This window comes from Heteronotia binoei, chromosome 1 (genome assembly GCF_032191835.1).
Source record: "Heteronotia binoei isolate CCM8104 ecotype False Entrance Well chromosome 1, APGP_CSIRO_Hbin_v1, whole genome shotgun sequence".
In the NCBI taxonomy this organism is placed as follows: Eukaryota; Metazoa; Chordata; class Lepidosauria; order Squamata; family Gekkonidae; genus Heteronotia; species Heteronotia binoei.
Genome location: NC_083223.1, coordinates 203,429,806 through 203,445,225, shown reverse-complemented (window position 1 = coordinate 203,445,225; position 15,420 = coordinate 203,429,806). Strand labels below are relative to the sequence as shown.

The following is a 15,420-nucleotide window of genomic DNA, read 5'->3' as shown; positions in this document are numbered from 1 at the left end:
TAACAGGATCCAAACCATATTTTACCAACTTGTCAACAAGGACAGTATGTGGAACCTTATCAAAAACCTTACTCAAATCAAGATAAACTATGTCTACAGAATTCCCCATATCCAGCAAGGTAGTCCCTTTCTCAAAAAAAAAAAGAGATCAGGTTAGTCTGACATGACTTGTTCTAGAGAAACCCATGCTGGCTCTTAGTAATCACAGCCATCCTTTCTAAATGTTTCAGGACTGGCTGTTTGATGATTTGTTCTAAAACTTTTCCAGGTATAGACATCAAGCTGACGGGTCAGTAGTTACCCGGATCTTCCTTTTATGTACTACCCTTATGCTGATCCTAGGTTGCAACTCCATACCCTCATATGTTCTTTTTTTTTTGCCATGTTCAGCACTGCTTCCCTCAGAAGAGAAGACTGAGGAAAAGTAGGAACTGAGCAGTTTGTTACCTGTTACAATTTCACTTTCCTGCCCTCGCAATGGGCCTACCATGTCCTTGCTCTTTTTGTTACTTTGAACATAAGAAAAGAACCCTTTTTGTTGTTTTTAGCATCTTTGGCCAGCCTAAGCTCATACTAAGCTTTAGTTTTCCTACCCTTTTCTCTACAAGCACTAGTGATTTGTTTATATTCATCCTTGGTTATAAGGCCCTCCTTCCAATTTCTAAAGTAGTCTTTTTTATTTCTCAAGAGCTGTTTATGGAGCCACCTTTGCTTCTTTAGGCTTCTTTGTATTTGATCTTTCATTTTTAGCAAAGTTGGACTTCCAACAGATTTCTGGGTAATTGAAATCTCCCATGATCACTGTGTCCCGTCTCTTGGAGAACTTTGCAATCTGTTGTAGGATATCTCATCCAAGTCCTCTGCCTGGCTTGGTGGTCTATAGCAGACCCCCACCACAATATCACTGTTTTTTCTTATTCCTTTTATTTTTACCAAGAGACTCTCAGCTGTGCTGCCATGCTCAGATTCACGTATTTCCTCACAAGTACATACTTCCTTCACATATACTGCTACATCTCTGCCCTTTCTCATTTGTCTGTCCCTTTTATATAAGGTGTATCCCTGAATCCTAATATTCCAGTTGTGTCATCCCACCAAGTTTCAGTAAGGCCTATTATGTCACAGTCTCCTTCCTGTATTGGACTTCCAGTTCCTCCTATTTGTTTCCCATACTCTGTGCATTAATGTAGAGATATTGGAGTCCATGTTTTATGCATCCTGAGGATTTAGTTTCCATACAGGTTAACATCACCTAGTGTATGTGCCACTCTCTGCAAAGCTTTAGTGTTCTTAAATGAGTTAAGCTTTGAATTATTGTCTTGCTCCCCCATACAATTTAGTTTAAACCCCTCCTTATTAGCCTAGCAAGGTTGTTACCAAACACCCTTTTTCCTACTGACATAAGGTGCAAGCCATCTTCCAATAGAAGACCACTGTCTCAAAAGCGTAAGCCATGGTCCAGAAATCCGAATCTTTCCTGATGACACCATTGACGTAGCCAGTCATTTATTTGAAGTATTCTTCTTTCTCATCCTAAGGCATAGCCATCAACAGGAAGAATTGACGAGAACACAACCTGTGCTCCCAGCTTCTTCACCCACTGACCCAGAGCCACATAGTCTTTTCTAATACATTCAGGGCTGTGACTGGCAGTATCATTCGTTTCCATATGGATCTTTCATTCCCACATTTGTTTCTTGTCCATTAAAAGAAAGGTCTAACATTGCTTCAGCCCATATTTCTGTATGGGGCATAGCTATTGCTTCCCACTTTTGAAGAAGTAATTCTTTAGCTATTAAAAGGTAAAAAGCACCAGTCATTTTCGACTCTGGGGTGACGTTGCTTTCACAACGTTTTCATGGCAGATTTTTTTACAGGGTTTTTTGCCATTGCCTTCCCCAGTCATCTACACCTTCCCCCCAGCAAGCTCATTTTACCAACCTCAAAAGGCTGGAAGGCTGAGTCATCCTGGAGCCAGCTACTTGAACCAGCTTCTGCTGGAATTGAACTCAGGTCGTGAGCAGAGGGCTCTGATTGCAGTACTGCAGCTTTACCACTCTGCGCCATGGGGCTCTTTCTTTAGCTTTTACCAAGGCTCATAAGATCTAGGGTTTTCAAGGCATGAGACATTCGGAGATGATTTGCCATAGGCTGCCTCTGCATAGCAACCCTGGTATTCCTTTGTGGTCTCCCATTCAAATATTAATCAGTGCTGCTGACCCTGTTTAGCTTTCAATATTTGACAAGATAGGGCTAGCCTGGGCTATCCAAGTCAGAAAGAAATGAACATATGAACATATGAAGCTGCCTTATACTGAATCAGACCCTTGGTCCATCAAAGTCAGTATTGTCTTTTCAGACTGGCAGCAGCTCTCCAGGGTCTCAAGCTGAGGTTTTTCACACCTATTTGCCTGGACCCTTTTTTGGAGATGCCAGGGATTGAACCTGGGACCTTCTGCTTCCCAAGCAGATGCTCTACTACTGAGCCACCATCCCTCCCTGAAATCTACTAGATATCCAGTAACAGCAGATAATAATTTAGTATTCTGTATTAACTGTATTCTATAGGTTTGTTTACCATCTTGCAGTATTTCCTGCCATATTGTTTTCTGAATTTGGCTATTATTATTTACTTCATTTAAATCCCACCTTCCTTCCCAATGGAGACTCAAAGCAGCTTATATCATTCTCTTCTCCTTCATTTTATCCTCACGGCAACCTCTTACACTGAGCAATGGCATATATCTGGATGAAGGTCACTCAGCAAGCTTTCATGACATTATGGGGATTTGGACTTTGGTCTCTCAGATCCTGGTATGACACTCCAACCACTACACCATGTTGGCTCTCTGATATTGTTGCATATTCCCATTTTGCCATAATTAATCAGTTACAGATTTGATCATGTTTCAAGTAGGCATACCAAGGTATGTGTTTCTTTTCATCCTGAATTTATAGAAGTAAAAAAAAAGGTAATACATAATTGAGGCCTGACACCGCAAGTGCATCTGGATCAAACTGGGCATGAAGGCAATGGATTAATTGCAGATAGTGCCAATCAGCTAAGGCAAGAAGATTATATAAATACAAAAATCTTTATATATGTACAATCCAGTGATGGTTGGGCCTTCCATAACTGGTGATACTACAAACCCAGCCCAACCCACTTATCAGACCTCACCCACTAGAGCAAGGGTTCCCATACCCCAGTCCACTGCCTGTTAGCAACCAGGTTAGCAACCAGGTCGCCTCTGCCCCCTGCCGCCCCCACCCTTCGCAGCGTTGCACTCCATCATCCCCCTGCATGACAAGGTTCAGCTCCCCACCACCCATCCCATCTCTTCCTTCCCCCAGTGCCGCGCCATGCTCCCCCCTCCCCACTGCGCGATCAGAGGAGCGACAAGGCTTGGAGTCAGCCCTACCTGCTTCGGCAGGGTCCAGGCTGATTCTGTTTGAAGAGCAGGCTGGAGGAGGAGTTTCGCCCTTCCTGGAAGTTAAGGGGAGGGAGAAGCCTCCTTCAGCCTACTTCAAATAACTTCGAATCAGCCCAGGCCCTGCCAAAGTGGGTAGAGCCGAGCTCCATCGCCCACCTCCCCGTGTGATCAGAGGGGCACTGCAATGAGGCTCAGGCTTCTGGAAGTGAGGGTGGGATGAAACTCCTCCTCCAGCCTTCTCTTCAAATGATTTAAAATCAGCCGGGGCCCTGCTGAAGTGGGTAGGGCCAACTCCGAGTCTTCTTTGATCATGCTGGGGGGAGGGTGTGGAGTATGGTGTGGCGCTGGGGAAAGGAAGAGAGGGGATGGGCCCTGGCAGTGTCAGGGAGCCGAGCCTTGTGGTGTGTGGGGGGGTGATGGAGCATGGCATCGCATTGCAATGATGCAAATGGCAGATGGGGGGGCAGAGCATGGCACAGTGCTGGGGAAGGGAAGGGAGGGGGTGGGCTGTGGTGGTGGCGGCTGCAGTAGAACTGGTCCCTGGTGCCAAAAAGTTTGGGGACCACTACACTAGAGCATATTCCAGAATTTGCTGCTTTAAATAAGAATATTATTATAGCCTGTTTGTAAGAATTAGACATCACAAACCTTCACTGCAATTATCTATCTTAAATTAGCTGAACAAATTACTTATTGATACGATGCATGACGGATAGCGAGTGTTAGCAGAGAGCTGTCCGAATAGGCTGATAAGAAAAGGCATGCTGACAAGAAGAGACTCCATACCAGTTCTTCCAGAACTATTAGTGTATTTACAGATATTCACACAGAAGTGTAGTATATATACAATATTCACAATTCAGAGCTTCAAAATGCTTCGCCAGACTACCAATAATACAGACAGGAAAAAGACTCTGGCATTTGGCTCCTTTTATAGTTCAGCCCACCTATCGGTGAATATGCTGACTCATTGTGACTTCAGTGACTTCCAGGCATTGCATCAGTCTGTCTTGTGATCCTTATCACATGACTTCAGTACTTTGACATTAGATGATCTACCATGCTTAACTTGTAAGCTATCCAGTCACTGACACACCTCCTTAGGTTATAAGTTAATGCATGCCTAACAACATTGTTAGTTTGACATGTTTTTCTGTGCACAAACATTTGGTATACAGGTCTGCAATATTATTGTCTGTGGAACATTTTACCAATGACATAACACCACGACTGATTGCCTCCTTCACATTGTAATACCTTATTAATATATGTTTGCTTGTTTGAGAAAACACATTCTTTTCATACAGGGAACAATACTCCCTTTTCATGGCTGTCAGCCAAGCTTCCTTCTCCTCCTCCGGCAGTGGTAAAACCTCATTATAACTTTCAGGCTCAGTTAAATATACATGATTAACACTGTTATTGTATCCATATCAGACAGGAGGAACTCCCTTGGTGCTTCAGGAAGACACTCTCGGCACCTGATCAGTACTCTGCTCATGCTCAGGCACCTCCTGTTTTACATTAACAGGCACTTGCTCAGTTTCTGGCTTAATCTCTAACTCAGAACTATTATCAGTTAATGGCAACCACACATGAGTCTTTCCTTCAGTCCCATGAATTCTTTGCCAATTTCCATGCTCGCTGAAATTTGCTGATCTGCTTAATGTGATCTTTTTATCTGAATCACTGAATCTGTATGATTTCATGTGTATCTGATACCCTAGGAATACTAGTTTCTCGGACCTTGCACCTCCTTTCCGTCTTAGGTGTAAAGGGATGTTAATTCAAGCTTTAGAACCAAACACTGTTAGAAATTCTAAGCTTGGTTCCTTATTATACAGAGCTAGATAAGGAATATTATCTGTAGCTTTGGTCCATAGTCTGTTATGCAGAAATGTAGCCACCAAAAGTGCTTCAGCCCAATAAGCTATAGGTAAATCTGCATCAGACAACATGGCATACATCATTTGTTGAAGAACTGCACACACACACCCCCTTTCCACAATTCCATTCTCTGCGGGAGTTGCTGGGTTTGCTACGCTGTGCACAACACCCTGTTTTTCCAGCCATGTGTTAAACTGATTAGACATAAACTCTCCGCCTTTATCTGATTGTACAACTTTCAGCTGCACCCCAAGTTGTTTTTGCACTTTCGTTGCCTACAACTTGAAACAATTGAACACTTCAGACTTCTGTTTAAGCACAAATGACCAACAATATCTGGTACAGTCGTCAATTATCAATAACAGATATTTGTTTGATGAGTGGCTCTTTGGGAATGGTCCCACTATGTTGGTATAGACCATTTCTAGAGGCCCTTTAGACACTCTCAGACTTTCTTTAGCGACAGGGAATGCTTTACTTTTCACCTGTTTACATATTTGGCAGTCTAAATATGCCTTGCAGTTCTTCACTGATGAATGTTGTAGCAGTGACAAAGTTTTATTTATTGTGTGAAAGCTAGAATGGCCAAGTCTGTGGTGCAGCAAATGGACACATGAATCATGTGGACATATATTGGACACTTGCTCTGCTTTTGCAGACCGCTTTCCACTACATATACACCATCAATCATTCTCCCCCAGGAATGAACCTTTCCGTTTCTAGACACTTTGCAATCTGTAACAGTGAAAGACACATCAAACCCTGCTTTTGCTAATGCACTTACACTTAGCAAATTAGACTTCAGCTCCAGCACGCAGAGCACCTCCTCCAGCTCACACCTCAGAGCTGAAAACTTACCCGACCTTTGCACACTACCTCTGACTCAGACCCACCTGCGAGGTTTGCATGTGTTAGAACAGGCATTTGGGCATTTTTAATCAAAACTTTATCAGTACAGATATGACTGGTTGCACCAGAGCCCACCAGCCAAACAGACTGTAGTCCAGCCGCTCCTGCAGTCACCAGTCTTGCTTGCTCACGGCTTCCAGATGATGACAGTGATGTCTTCTTCCGCTGCTTTCCAGCCTCAGTGCAAAACCATCTGATATGAGCTGTATATCCACACCGATAGCACTTTCGTACATGAAGAGCAACCGGGCTGACCTCCTGCTGCTGCCTCACAACAGGCTTCATACTTGGCACAGAGCTCTGCTCACTCCCACCGGCAGGTGCACTGGCTCCGTTCCCAGAATGGGATGCTGCAGTCATCCTGTTCTGATAATCGTAGAGTCAAGCACATACATATTCCATAGTCAGCATTGTACTATCCACAGCCTCTAACGATGTAATTAGCTGCAAATATTCACCCGGCAACGATGAAAGTAAAATATAAACACGATCATCAGTTGCAACAGTTTTTCCTCTTGTCTCCAACTCCACAAAACAATTGGTCAGAGCCTTGATATGCTCCTTTACACAACTGCCTGGGCTCATCAGCGTACGGTGCATTCTTTGTGTCAAGGCAATAAGCGAACCAGCGGTTGTGCGCACATACATACCACGCAGTGCATTCCAAGCCTCGTTGGCGGTGGCTTTGCCTCTAACGTAGATAAGTTGATCATCTCCCACACAAAGAATAATATGGGCCTTCTGATCTTGTGCTGCCTCATTAGCTGTAGGATTCACAGGAGGGTTAGAAACAAACACCCACAGTCCTTCCCTCCGAAGAAAATATTCCATCTGGAGAGACCACACAGCATAATTATTTGAGGTTAGCTTCTCCACCGGCACAGCCTGCAGTTGCACCATATCGCCGACCTCCACTGATAGCTGGACTCCGTCCTCCCCCTCGTCACTCACCAACAAGGATAACGAGATGTCCTCGGCACTTTCCTCGGACTCGCTCATACACTTCTGCCCTGCACATCTCTTCTCCACATGAACCTTCACAGCCAAAAATAGCCTCAACAGCACAGCTCGCTGTCTGGGCCCATAACCCTGATGGATTGCGAGTGTTAGCAGAGAGCTGTCCGAATAGGCTGATAAGAATAGGCACGCTGACAAGAAGAGACTCCACACCAGTTCTTCCAGAACTATTAGTGTATTTACAGATATTCACACAGAAGTGTAGTATATATACAATATTCACAATTCAGAGCTTCAAAATGCTTCGCCAGACTACCAATAATACAGACAGGAAAAAGACTTTGGCATTCAGCTCCTTTTATAGTTCAGCCCACCTATCGGTGAATATGCTGACTCATTGTGACTTCAGTGACTTCCAGGCATTGCATCAGTCTGCCTTGTGATCCTTATCACATGACTTCAGTACTTTGACATTAGATGACCTACCATGCTTAACTTGTAAGCTATCCAGTCACTGACAATGCAGGCCTTGCTCTTGGAAGCAATATGGAGAGGCTGGTATGAAAATAGTTCTACACAATGTATTACAGAGACATGACTGTATTTTAAGTCAACAATATTTTACAGATCATGGCTGACACTGAAGATAGTAGCTTGTCAAAGTCATTGTGGAACAACAAGATTTGAAATGAAGAGTTCCAGGTTCACAGGCCATTTTCTTATAAGGCAGTGTTACATGTTACAGAAATTGATACAGAAAACAAAGTTACACAGATTTTTTTTTCTTTAGTAAATGTGTCAACTGTAAAAGTACTCCATGTGTGTGTATACAGTTGAAAAACTTTAGCTTCTAGGAAGCTTCTTCAATATCATTTTATGAGGCCCAGCCCTGACTGTCAGCTTCACCTAGCACTTAGTCCACTTACCTGGCCCCAGGATGGGCTGAAAGTGACATTTAGGGAGACCTAGTGGAAGATTCCACCATGGCATGGGCAGGATCAGAGGCAGATGAGGTGGCTTCTCCTTCCACAGATCATGAATTAGCTTGCATGTTGAAGCAGGAAGAGAATGGCTACTGCCAGAGGTGGGCCCAATGCCTTCCTGGCAGGTATGCATCAGGTGCCTTCCTGGCAGGCATCTGAAGCATTGACAGCCTGTCAAAAGGCAGGGTGGTTTCAGGGAAGAGAGCTGGGTGGATCTGTGACCCTCCTGGAGTGGGCAAGGTCATGGCTGTTGTGGCAAGGGGGAAGAAGTATGCATGGGGGGAGTGATGAGGCAGAACTGAGGTAAGTCCCAGCATGACTGTTGGTAAGTCCCAACAGTGGCTCAGCTGCATTAGAGTAAGGTGCTTGGAGCTGGGGCAGAGCTGCTGGTAAGGTGAGTGTTGATTTGCTTTTCTAAAACAGCTGGGGAGCATTACCCAGGGTTGCTGTGGGAGGGAACTGTGTGAGGGCTTGGTGCCTGCTGAAGAGGGGTTTCTGATTGCTTTTGTATGTCTTTTGTATAGTAGTTGCTGAGTGAGGAAAGCTTGTTTGCCTGGGGATAGTTGCTGGCCCCACCCTTCTGATTGCTTTTGTGTATTGCTCTGGCTGTTGAGTCAGAGGTGGGTGGGGACTTGAGCCTTTAATTTGCAAGGTTTATCCTTGCCAGAGGTGGAAGCCTTTGATGCAAGCCAAAGGGCAAGAGCCAAAGGACTCTTGGCCTATGGCTCTTGGCCTGTGGTTCTTGCCAGGGGGTTCTGTAGAAAGGTGGGTAGTTACTCACAAGTAGTTTTAAGTGGCAGTTGGTAGTGAAATTTACAGGGAAGTCAAGATAAAGAGAATTTTGAAATGGATTGCAGCAGCATGGCTGGTGAGGGAGCAGAGGCAGTGACATGTAAAGACTGTGCAATGTTTGTATTTCTACCTGAGAGTAGCAGCAATTACACTTGCAGAAAGTGTAAGTTAGTGGCCCTGCTGGAGGAGAAGATATGGGGACTGGAGGCACAATTGTCTACACTGCAGTGTATAAAGGAAGGTGAAGATTTTCTTGGCAGAACACATGAGGCGCTCTTGAAAGGACGAGAGGTGGAAGTGGTATCTCAGGAATTGGAAGAGAACCCAACACAGGAGGAGGATTCATGGAAAAATGTAATTCAAAGGAGCAAGAAAATAAGGAGATGTTCTGAGCCTCTGCTGCTCAGCAATAGGTCCCAGGATCTCCCCACAGTAACTGATTTTGAACCATTGGAACAAGGGCTACTTCCCCAGCCTCCGCAAAGCTTAAAAAAGATTTCTCAGGATCCTGGATAAGAAGCCTGGAGCTTCTGCTCCCCAATATAGGGAGAGGAAGGTGGTGGTGATTGGAGACTCCTTGCTCAGAGAGGTGGAGCCCAAAGTGTGCCGGCCAGACTTGCCATCCCAAGAGGTCTGCTGTCTGCCAGGTGCACACATCCAGGATGTGACAGAAAGGATTGGAAGACTTATCAAGCCCACTGATTACTATCCTTTCTTGCTGATCCACATAGGAATGAAAGATACTGCCCATCATAGCCCTGGACGTATTACAAAAGACTATGTGGCTCTGGGTCAGAAGGTGAAGGAGCTGGGTGCACAGGTTGTGTTCTCATCAGTTCTTCCTTTTGAAGGCCGTGGTTTAGGATGAGAAAGAAGAATACTTCAAATAAATGACTGACTACATTGATGGTGTCATCAGGAAAGGTTCGGATTTCTGGACCATGGCTTACGCTTTCAAGACGGAGGTCTTCTATCAGGAGATGGTTTGCACTTTATGGTGGTAGGAAAAAGGGTGTTTGGTAACAGCCTTGGTAAGCTAATAAGGAGGAGTTTAAACTAAATTGTATGGGGGAGTGAGATAATAATTCAGAACCTCATTTAATGCTAGAAACTGGGGATAAGAACACTAAAGATTTGCAGAGAGTGGCACATATGCTTGGTAATGTTAACTAGCAGGTATGTCCAGAAACTAAACCCTTGGGATGCCTAAAACATGGATTCCGATGTCTCTACAGTAATGTACAGAGTATGGGAAACAAACAGGAGGAACTGGAAGTCCTAATACAGGAAGGAGACTATGACATAGTAGGCCTTACTGAAACTTGGTGGGATGAAACTCACAACTGGAATATTAGTATTCAGGGGTACAACTTATTTAAAAGGGACAGGCAAATGAGAAAGGGCGGAGGCATAGCAGTATATGTGAAGGAGGTACATATTCATGAGGAAATACGTGAATCTGAGCATGGCAGCTCAGTTGAGAGTCTCTGGGTAAAAATTAAAGGTGTAAGAAATAACAGTGATATTATTGTGGGGGTCTGCTATAGACCACCAAGCCAGGCAGAGGACTTGGAGGAGATATCCTACAACAGATTGCAAAGTTCTCCAAGAGAAGGAATACAGTGATCATGTGAGATTTCAATTATCCAGAAATCTGTTTGAAGTCCAACACTGCTAAAAATGAAAGATCAAATAGATTCCTGACTTGTCTTGCTGACAACTTCCTTTTCCAGAAAGTGAAGAAGGAAACAAGGGGATCTGCTATCTTGGATTCTGTCCTCACCAACAAGGAAGAATTGATTGCAGAAGTGGAAATAGTGGGCACGCTGGGCAGTAGTGACCATGTGATTTTGGAATTTACAGTCTTAGGAAAGAAGAAGATAAGAAGATATTGGATTTATATCCCGCCCTCCACGCCGAAAAGTCTCAGAGCGGCTCACAATCTCCTTTATCTTCCTCCCCCACAACAGATACCCTGTGAGGTGGGTGGGGCTGAGAAGGTTCTCACAGCTGCTGCCCTTTCAAGGACAACCTCTGCCAGAGCTATGGCTGACCCAAGGCCATGCTAGCAGGCGCAAGTGGAGGAGTGGGGAATCAAACCTGGTTCTCCCAGATAAGAGTCCGCACACTTAACCACTGCACCGAACTGGCTGGAAAGGGGAAAGCTATACGTAGTCAGACTTATAGGTTGGACTTCAGAAAGGCAAACTTTGATAAACTTAGAACTATACTGAGTAAAATCCCATGGTCAGAAATACTTAGGAAGAAGGGGGTTCAAGAGGGGTGGGAGCTTCTTAAAAGCGAAATACTAATAGTGCATTCACAGATGATTCCTATGAAAATAAAAAATGGAAAAAACCTAAAGAAGGAAGCCAAGTTGGTGCCATAAACAGCTCTCTAAAGACTTGAGAAATAAAAAAGACTCCTTTAGGAATTGGAAGGGGGGCCTTACAACCGAGGATGAATATAAACAAATCACCAGTGCTTGTAGAGGAAGAGTTAGGAAAGCTAAAGCTCGGTATGAGCTTAGCCTAGCCAAAGATGCTAAAAACAACAAAAAAGGTTCTTTTCTTATGTTCAGAATAAGAAAAAGAGCAAGGACATGGTAGGCCCATTGCAAGGGCAGGAAAGTGAAATTGTAACAGGTAATGAGAGGGTGGAACTGCTCAATTCCTACTTTTCCTCAATCTTCTTTTCTGAGGGAAACGGTGCTCAACATGGAAAAAACAGAACATATAAGAAGGGTATGAAGTTCCAACCTAGGATCAGCATAGGGGTAGTACATAAACACCTAGTTTCTTTAAATTAAACTAAGTCCTCAGGGTCACATGAACTGCATCCAAGGGTTCTAAAAGAGCCTGCGGGTGTAATTCTGAGCCTCTGGCTATTATTTTTGAGAATTCTTGGAGAGCAGGAGAGGTGCCGGAAGATTGGAGGCAGGCGAATGCTGTCCCCATCTTTAAGAAGGGGGAAAAGGAGGATCTGGGTAACTACCAACCCGTCAGCTTGACGTCTATAGCTGGAAAAGGTTTAGAACAAATCATCAGTCAGTCAGACCTGGAACATTTAATAAGGATGTCTGTTATTACTAAGAGCCAGCATAGGTTTCTCTAGAACAAGTCATGTCAGACTAACCTGATCTCTTTTTTTTTGAGAAAGCGACTACCTTGCTGGATCAGGGGCATGCTGAGGACATCATTTATCTTGATTTCAGTAAGGCTTTTGATAAGATTTCACATACTATCCTTGTTGACAAGTTGGTGAAATGTGGTTTGGATCCTGTTACCATCAGGTGGATCTGTAACTGGTTGACAGATCGCACCCAAAGAGTGCTTGTGAATGGTTCCTCATCCTCTTGGAGAGGAGTGACAAGTGGAGTGCCTCGAGGATCTGTCCAGGGGCCTGTATTTTTCAACATCTTTATAAATGATTTGGATGAAGGAATAGCGGTAATGCTTATTAAATTTGCAGATGATACTAAATTGGGAGGGGTTGCAAATACAGTAGAAAACAGAAACAGGGTACAGGATGACCTTGACAGGCTGGAAAACTGGGCTAAAACCAATAAAATGAATTTTAACAGGGATAAAGGTAAAGTTCTGCATTTAGGTAGGAAAAATCCAATGCATGCTTATAGGATGGGGAGACTTGTTTTAGCAGTAGTATGTGCGAAAAGGATTTAGGGGTCTTAGTGGATCATATGTTGAACATGAGTCAACAGTGTGATGTGGTGGCTAAAAAGGCGAATGCAATTTTGGGCTGTATCAACAGAAGTATAGTGTCCAGATTACGTGAAGTGATGGTATCACTTTACTCTGCTCTGGTAAGACCTTACCTGGAGTATTGTGTTCAATTTTGGGAACCACATTTAAAGAAGGATATAGACAAGCTGGAATGGGTCGAGAGGAGGGCGACAAAGATGGTGAGGGGTCTGGAGATCAGGTCCTATGAGGAAAGGTTGAAGGAGTTGGGTATGTTTAGCCTGGAGAGGAGATGGCTGAGAGATGATATGATTACCATCTTGAAGTACTTGAAGAGCTGGCATATAGAGGATGGTGCGGAATTGTTTTCTGTGGCCCCAGAACCAATGGGTTGAAATTAAATCAGAAGAGTTTCTGGCTCAACATTAGGAAGAACTTCCTGACCGTTAGAGCAGTTCCTCAGTGGAACAGGCTTCCTCAGGAGGTGGTGGGCTCTCCTTCCTTGGAGGTTTTTAGACAGAGGCTGGATGGCCATCTGACAGCAATGAAGATCCTGTGAATTTAGGGGGAGGTATTTGTGAATTTCCTGCATTGTGCAGGGGTTGGACTAGATGACCCTGGAGATCCCTTCCAGCTCTATGATTCTATGAAGGAAGTCAGAGGCACAATGGAAGGGAAAGAGGAAGGAGAGCTATCCTTATATGCCTGAAGGAAACAGTCCTTGAGTGCCACACTTCCATCTGGCTGGCAATGGATAAGGCACTAGGATAAAGGCTCTTTGAGGGAGGGGTGCTAGTGGAGTGGTGCAATCAAGGGCTCCCGCTTACTGTAACTGGAGTTGTGGTGCAATAAAAATTATTTAAGCAAAGCACTCCAGCATCTGCCTACTGTGGGAATCAGGAAGGAGGGACAGTTTGACAAGCCTGTAACCCTCACCAGTCCCACATACTTCTACTCAGCACACATCCCCACACAGAGAAGGAAGTGTGTTCTAATTGTTGATATAGAAGTAGAACAATTGCACATTAATTTGTACATTAATGTGCTACTGATGCAATAGGTACTAATTTGTATGAACTTTGTTTACAGAAAATGTAAGCAAACACAAGTAGATTAAATGATTTTTGAATTAGAAAGTAGCCCCATACAGGCGTTACAATATACTACAAACCTATGTGGAAAATGAGGTGTTTTGGTTTTAATTTGTCATGGCAAACAAATACCAATTAGGCCAGTCACTTTGTATTAACACAACACCTATCTCAGTCACTGTGCATCAACCTATGATCATCTGTAATGGTACTCATTAAAAAGATACGTGCTAACTTTGCACTTGGATGGAACATATTTTTCTTCCTTACCAGCTGCTAAAGTTCGTCCCATTCCTGGTTCACTGGTGACACAACCAACTCGATTGCAGAGAGTAACTGTTAAATAATAAATCTTGTATGGTTCCAATCCTGCTGCTGTATAGGAATGCTCATGAGCTTCAGCAGTGTACAAAACCTACAAAAGAATTAGAATCAACATGGGTGCTATGGCAGTACTTCTGTTACTCTCCACTAAATAAGAGGGTATATTTAACAATAAGAAATTTGCTTTGGGGTTTGCAGATTTCTTCCTTTGAAGGTTTGCCAAAAGCCATTAGTGGAAACAGCATTATCTTGAAGAACCACAACAAGGTAGAATTTAAATTATAATACTTCAAATACATTATTTGAAGAGATAATAATCTAGTTCTTAAGGAAGAAAAGTTATAAAAATGTGTCATAAAACTTATAAAACATGATAGCATGATACTGGAGCTGTAATCTGAAGAAAAACCAGAATACTGGAGTTATTTATAAGAAGATATTGGATTTATATTCTACCCTATACTCTAAATCTCAGAGCGGTCACAATCTCCTCTACCTTCCTCCCTCCACAACAGACACCCTGTGAGGTAGGTGGGGCTGAGAGAGCTTTTTACAGCAGCTGCCCTTTCAAGGACAACTCCTGTGAAAGCTATGGCTGATCCAAGACCATTCCAGCAGGTGCAAGTGGAGGAGTGAGGAATCAAACCCAGTTCTCCCTGATAAGAGTCTGCGCACTTAACCACTACACCAAACTGGCTACACCAAACAGTGCTGATTATGCATGATCATGGTGTTATCCCTCTACAATGTAATCAAAGCATAACAGTTCTGATCACCAAGAAAATATGAGATCTGACCAACAGGATTCATGAATATGTTGCCTTTTTATTACTAATACTACCACCATTAGTGAGCACTGTTATCAGTGAGCACTGCACAGGAAAATAACCTTTTTGTTAAAGTAATTTATCAAAGATTAAGCATGAGAAAGCCTGAACAAATTGCAATATTTGTGTAAAACATTGTATTGTGCATATTATTCAACCATAGAGATGGTGCTACAAATTTAAACTTTGGCTAAACCCTTCATGGATAGAACTGGCAATATTGTTGTGAATTAAGGGCCTGATAATTCATTTTAGAAATAATAATTTGTTACATTTTTATTGCATTTTTCTTTGAAGGAGCCCTCCTGAGCAGCATTTTAGTTTCACAATAACCCAGCAAGACGGGATAAACTAAGAGGCAACACTATCAGTCTAATGAGTTTTCATACTGTATAGGGATTGAAATATCAGTTTCCCCCTCAAACCTAGCCCTCAAACCTAGTCTCTACACAGTTTGGGACCAGTAGCTTGATTCTACTGTAAGAAAAAGCTCCCTACTATTCATACACATGGAC

At 43.4% G+C, this 15,420-nt stretch overlaps 1 protein-coding gene across 1 annotated transcript in view; it reads right to left on the bottom strand.

The window, feature by feature from the left end:
* The window catches only part of USH2A (usherin), a 1,244,521-nt gene that overhangs the window by 940,579 nt on the left and 288,522 nt on the right, over positions 1-15,420 (bottom strand). Inside the window, exon 20 of the mRNA XM_060246775.1 lies at positions 14,025-14,169. Coding sequence (XP_060102758.1) covers positions 14,025-14,169 — 145 coding nt within the window. The remainder of the gene's footprint in view (positions 1-14,024; positions 14,170-15,420) is intronic.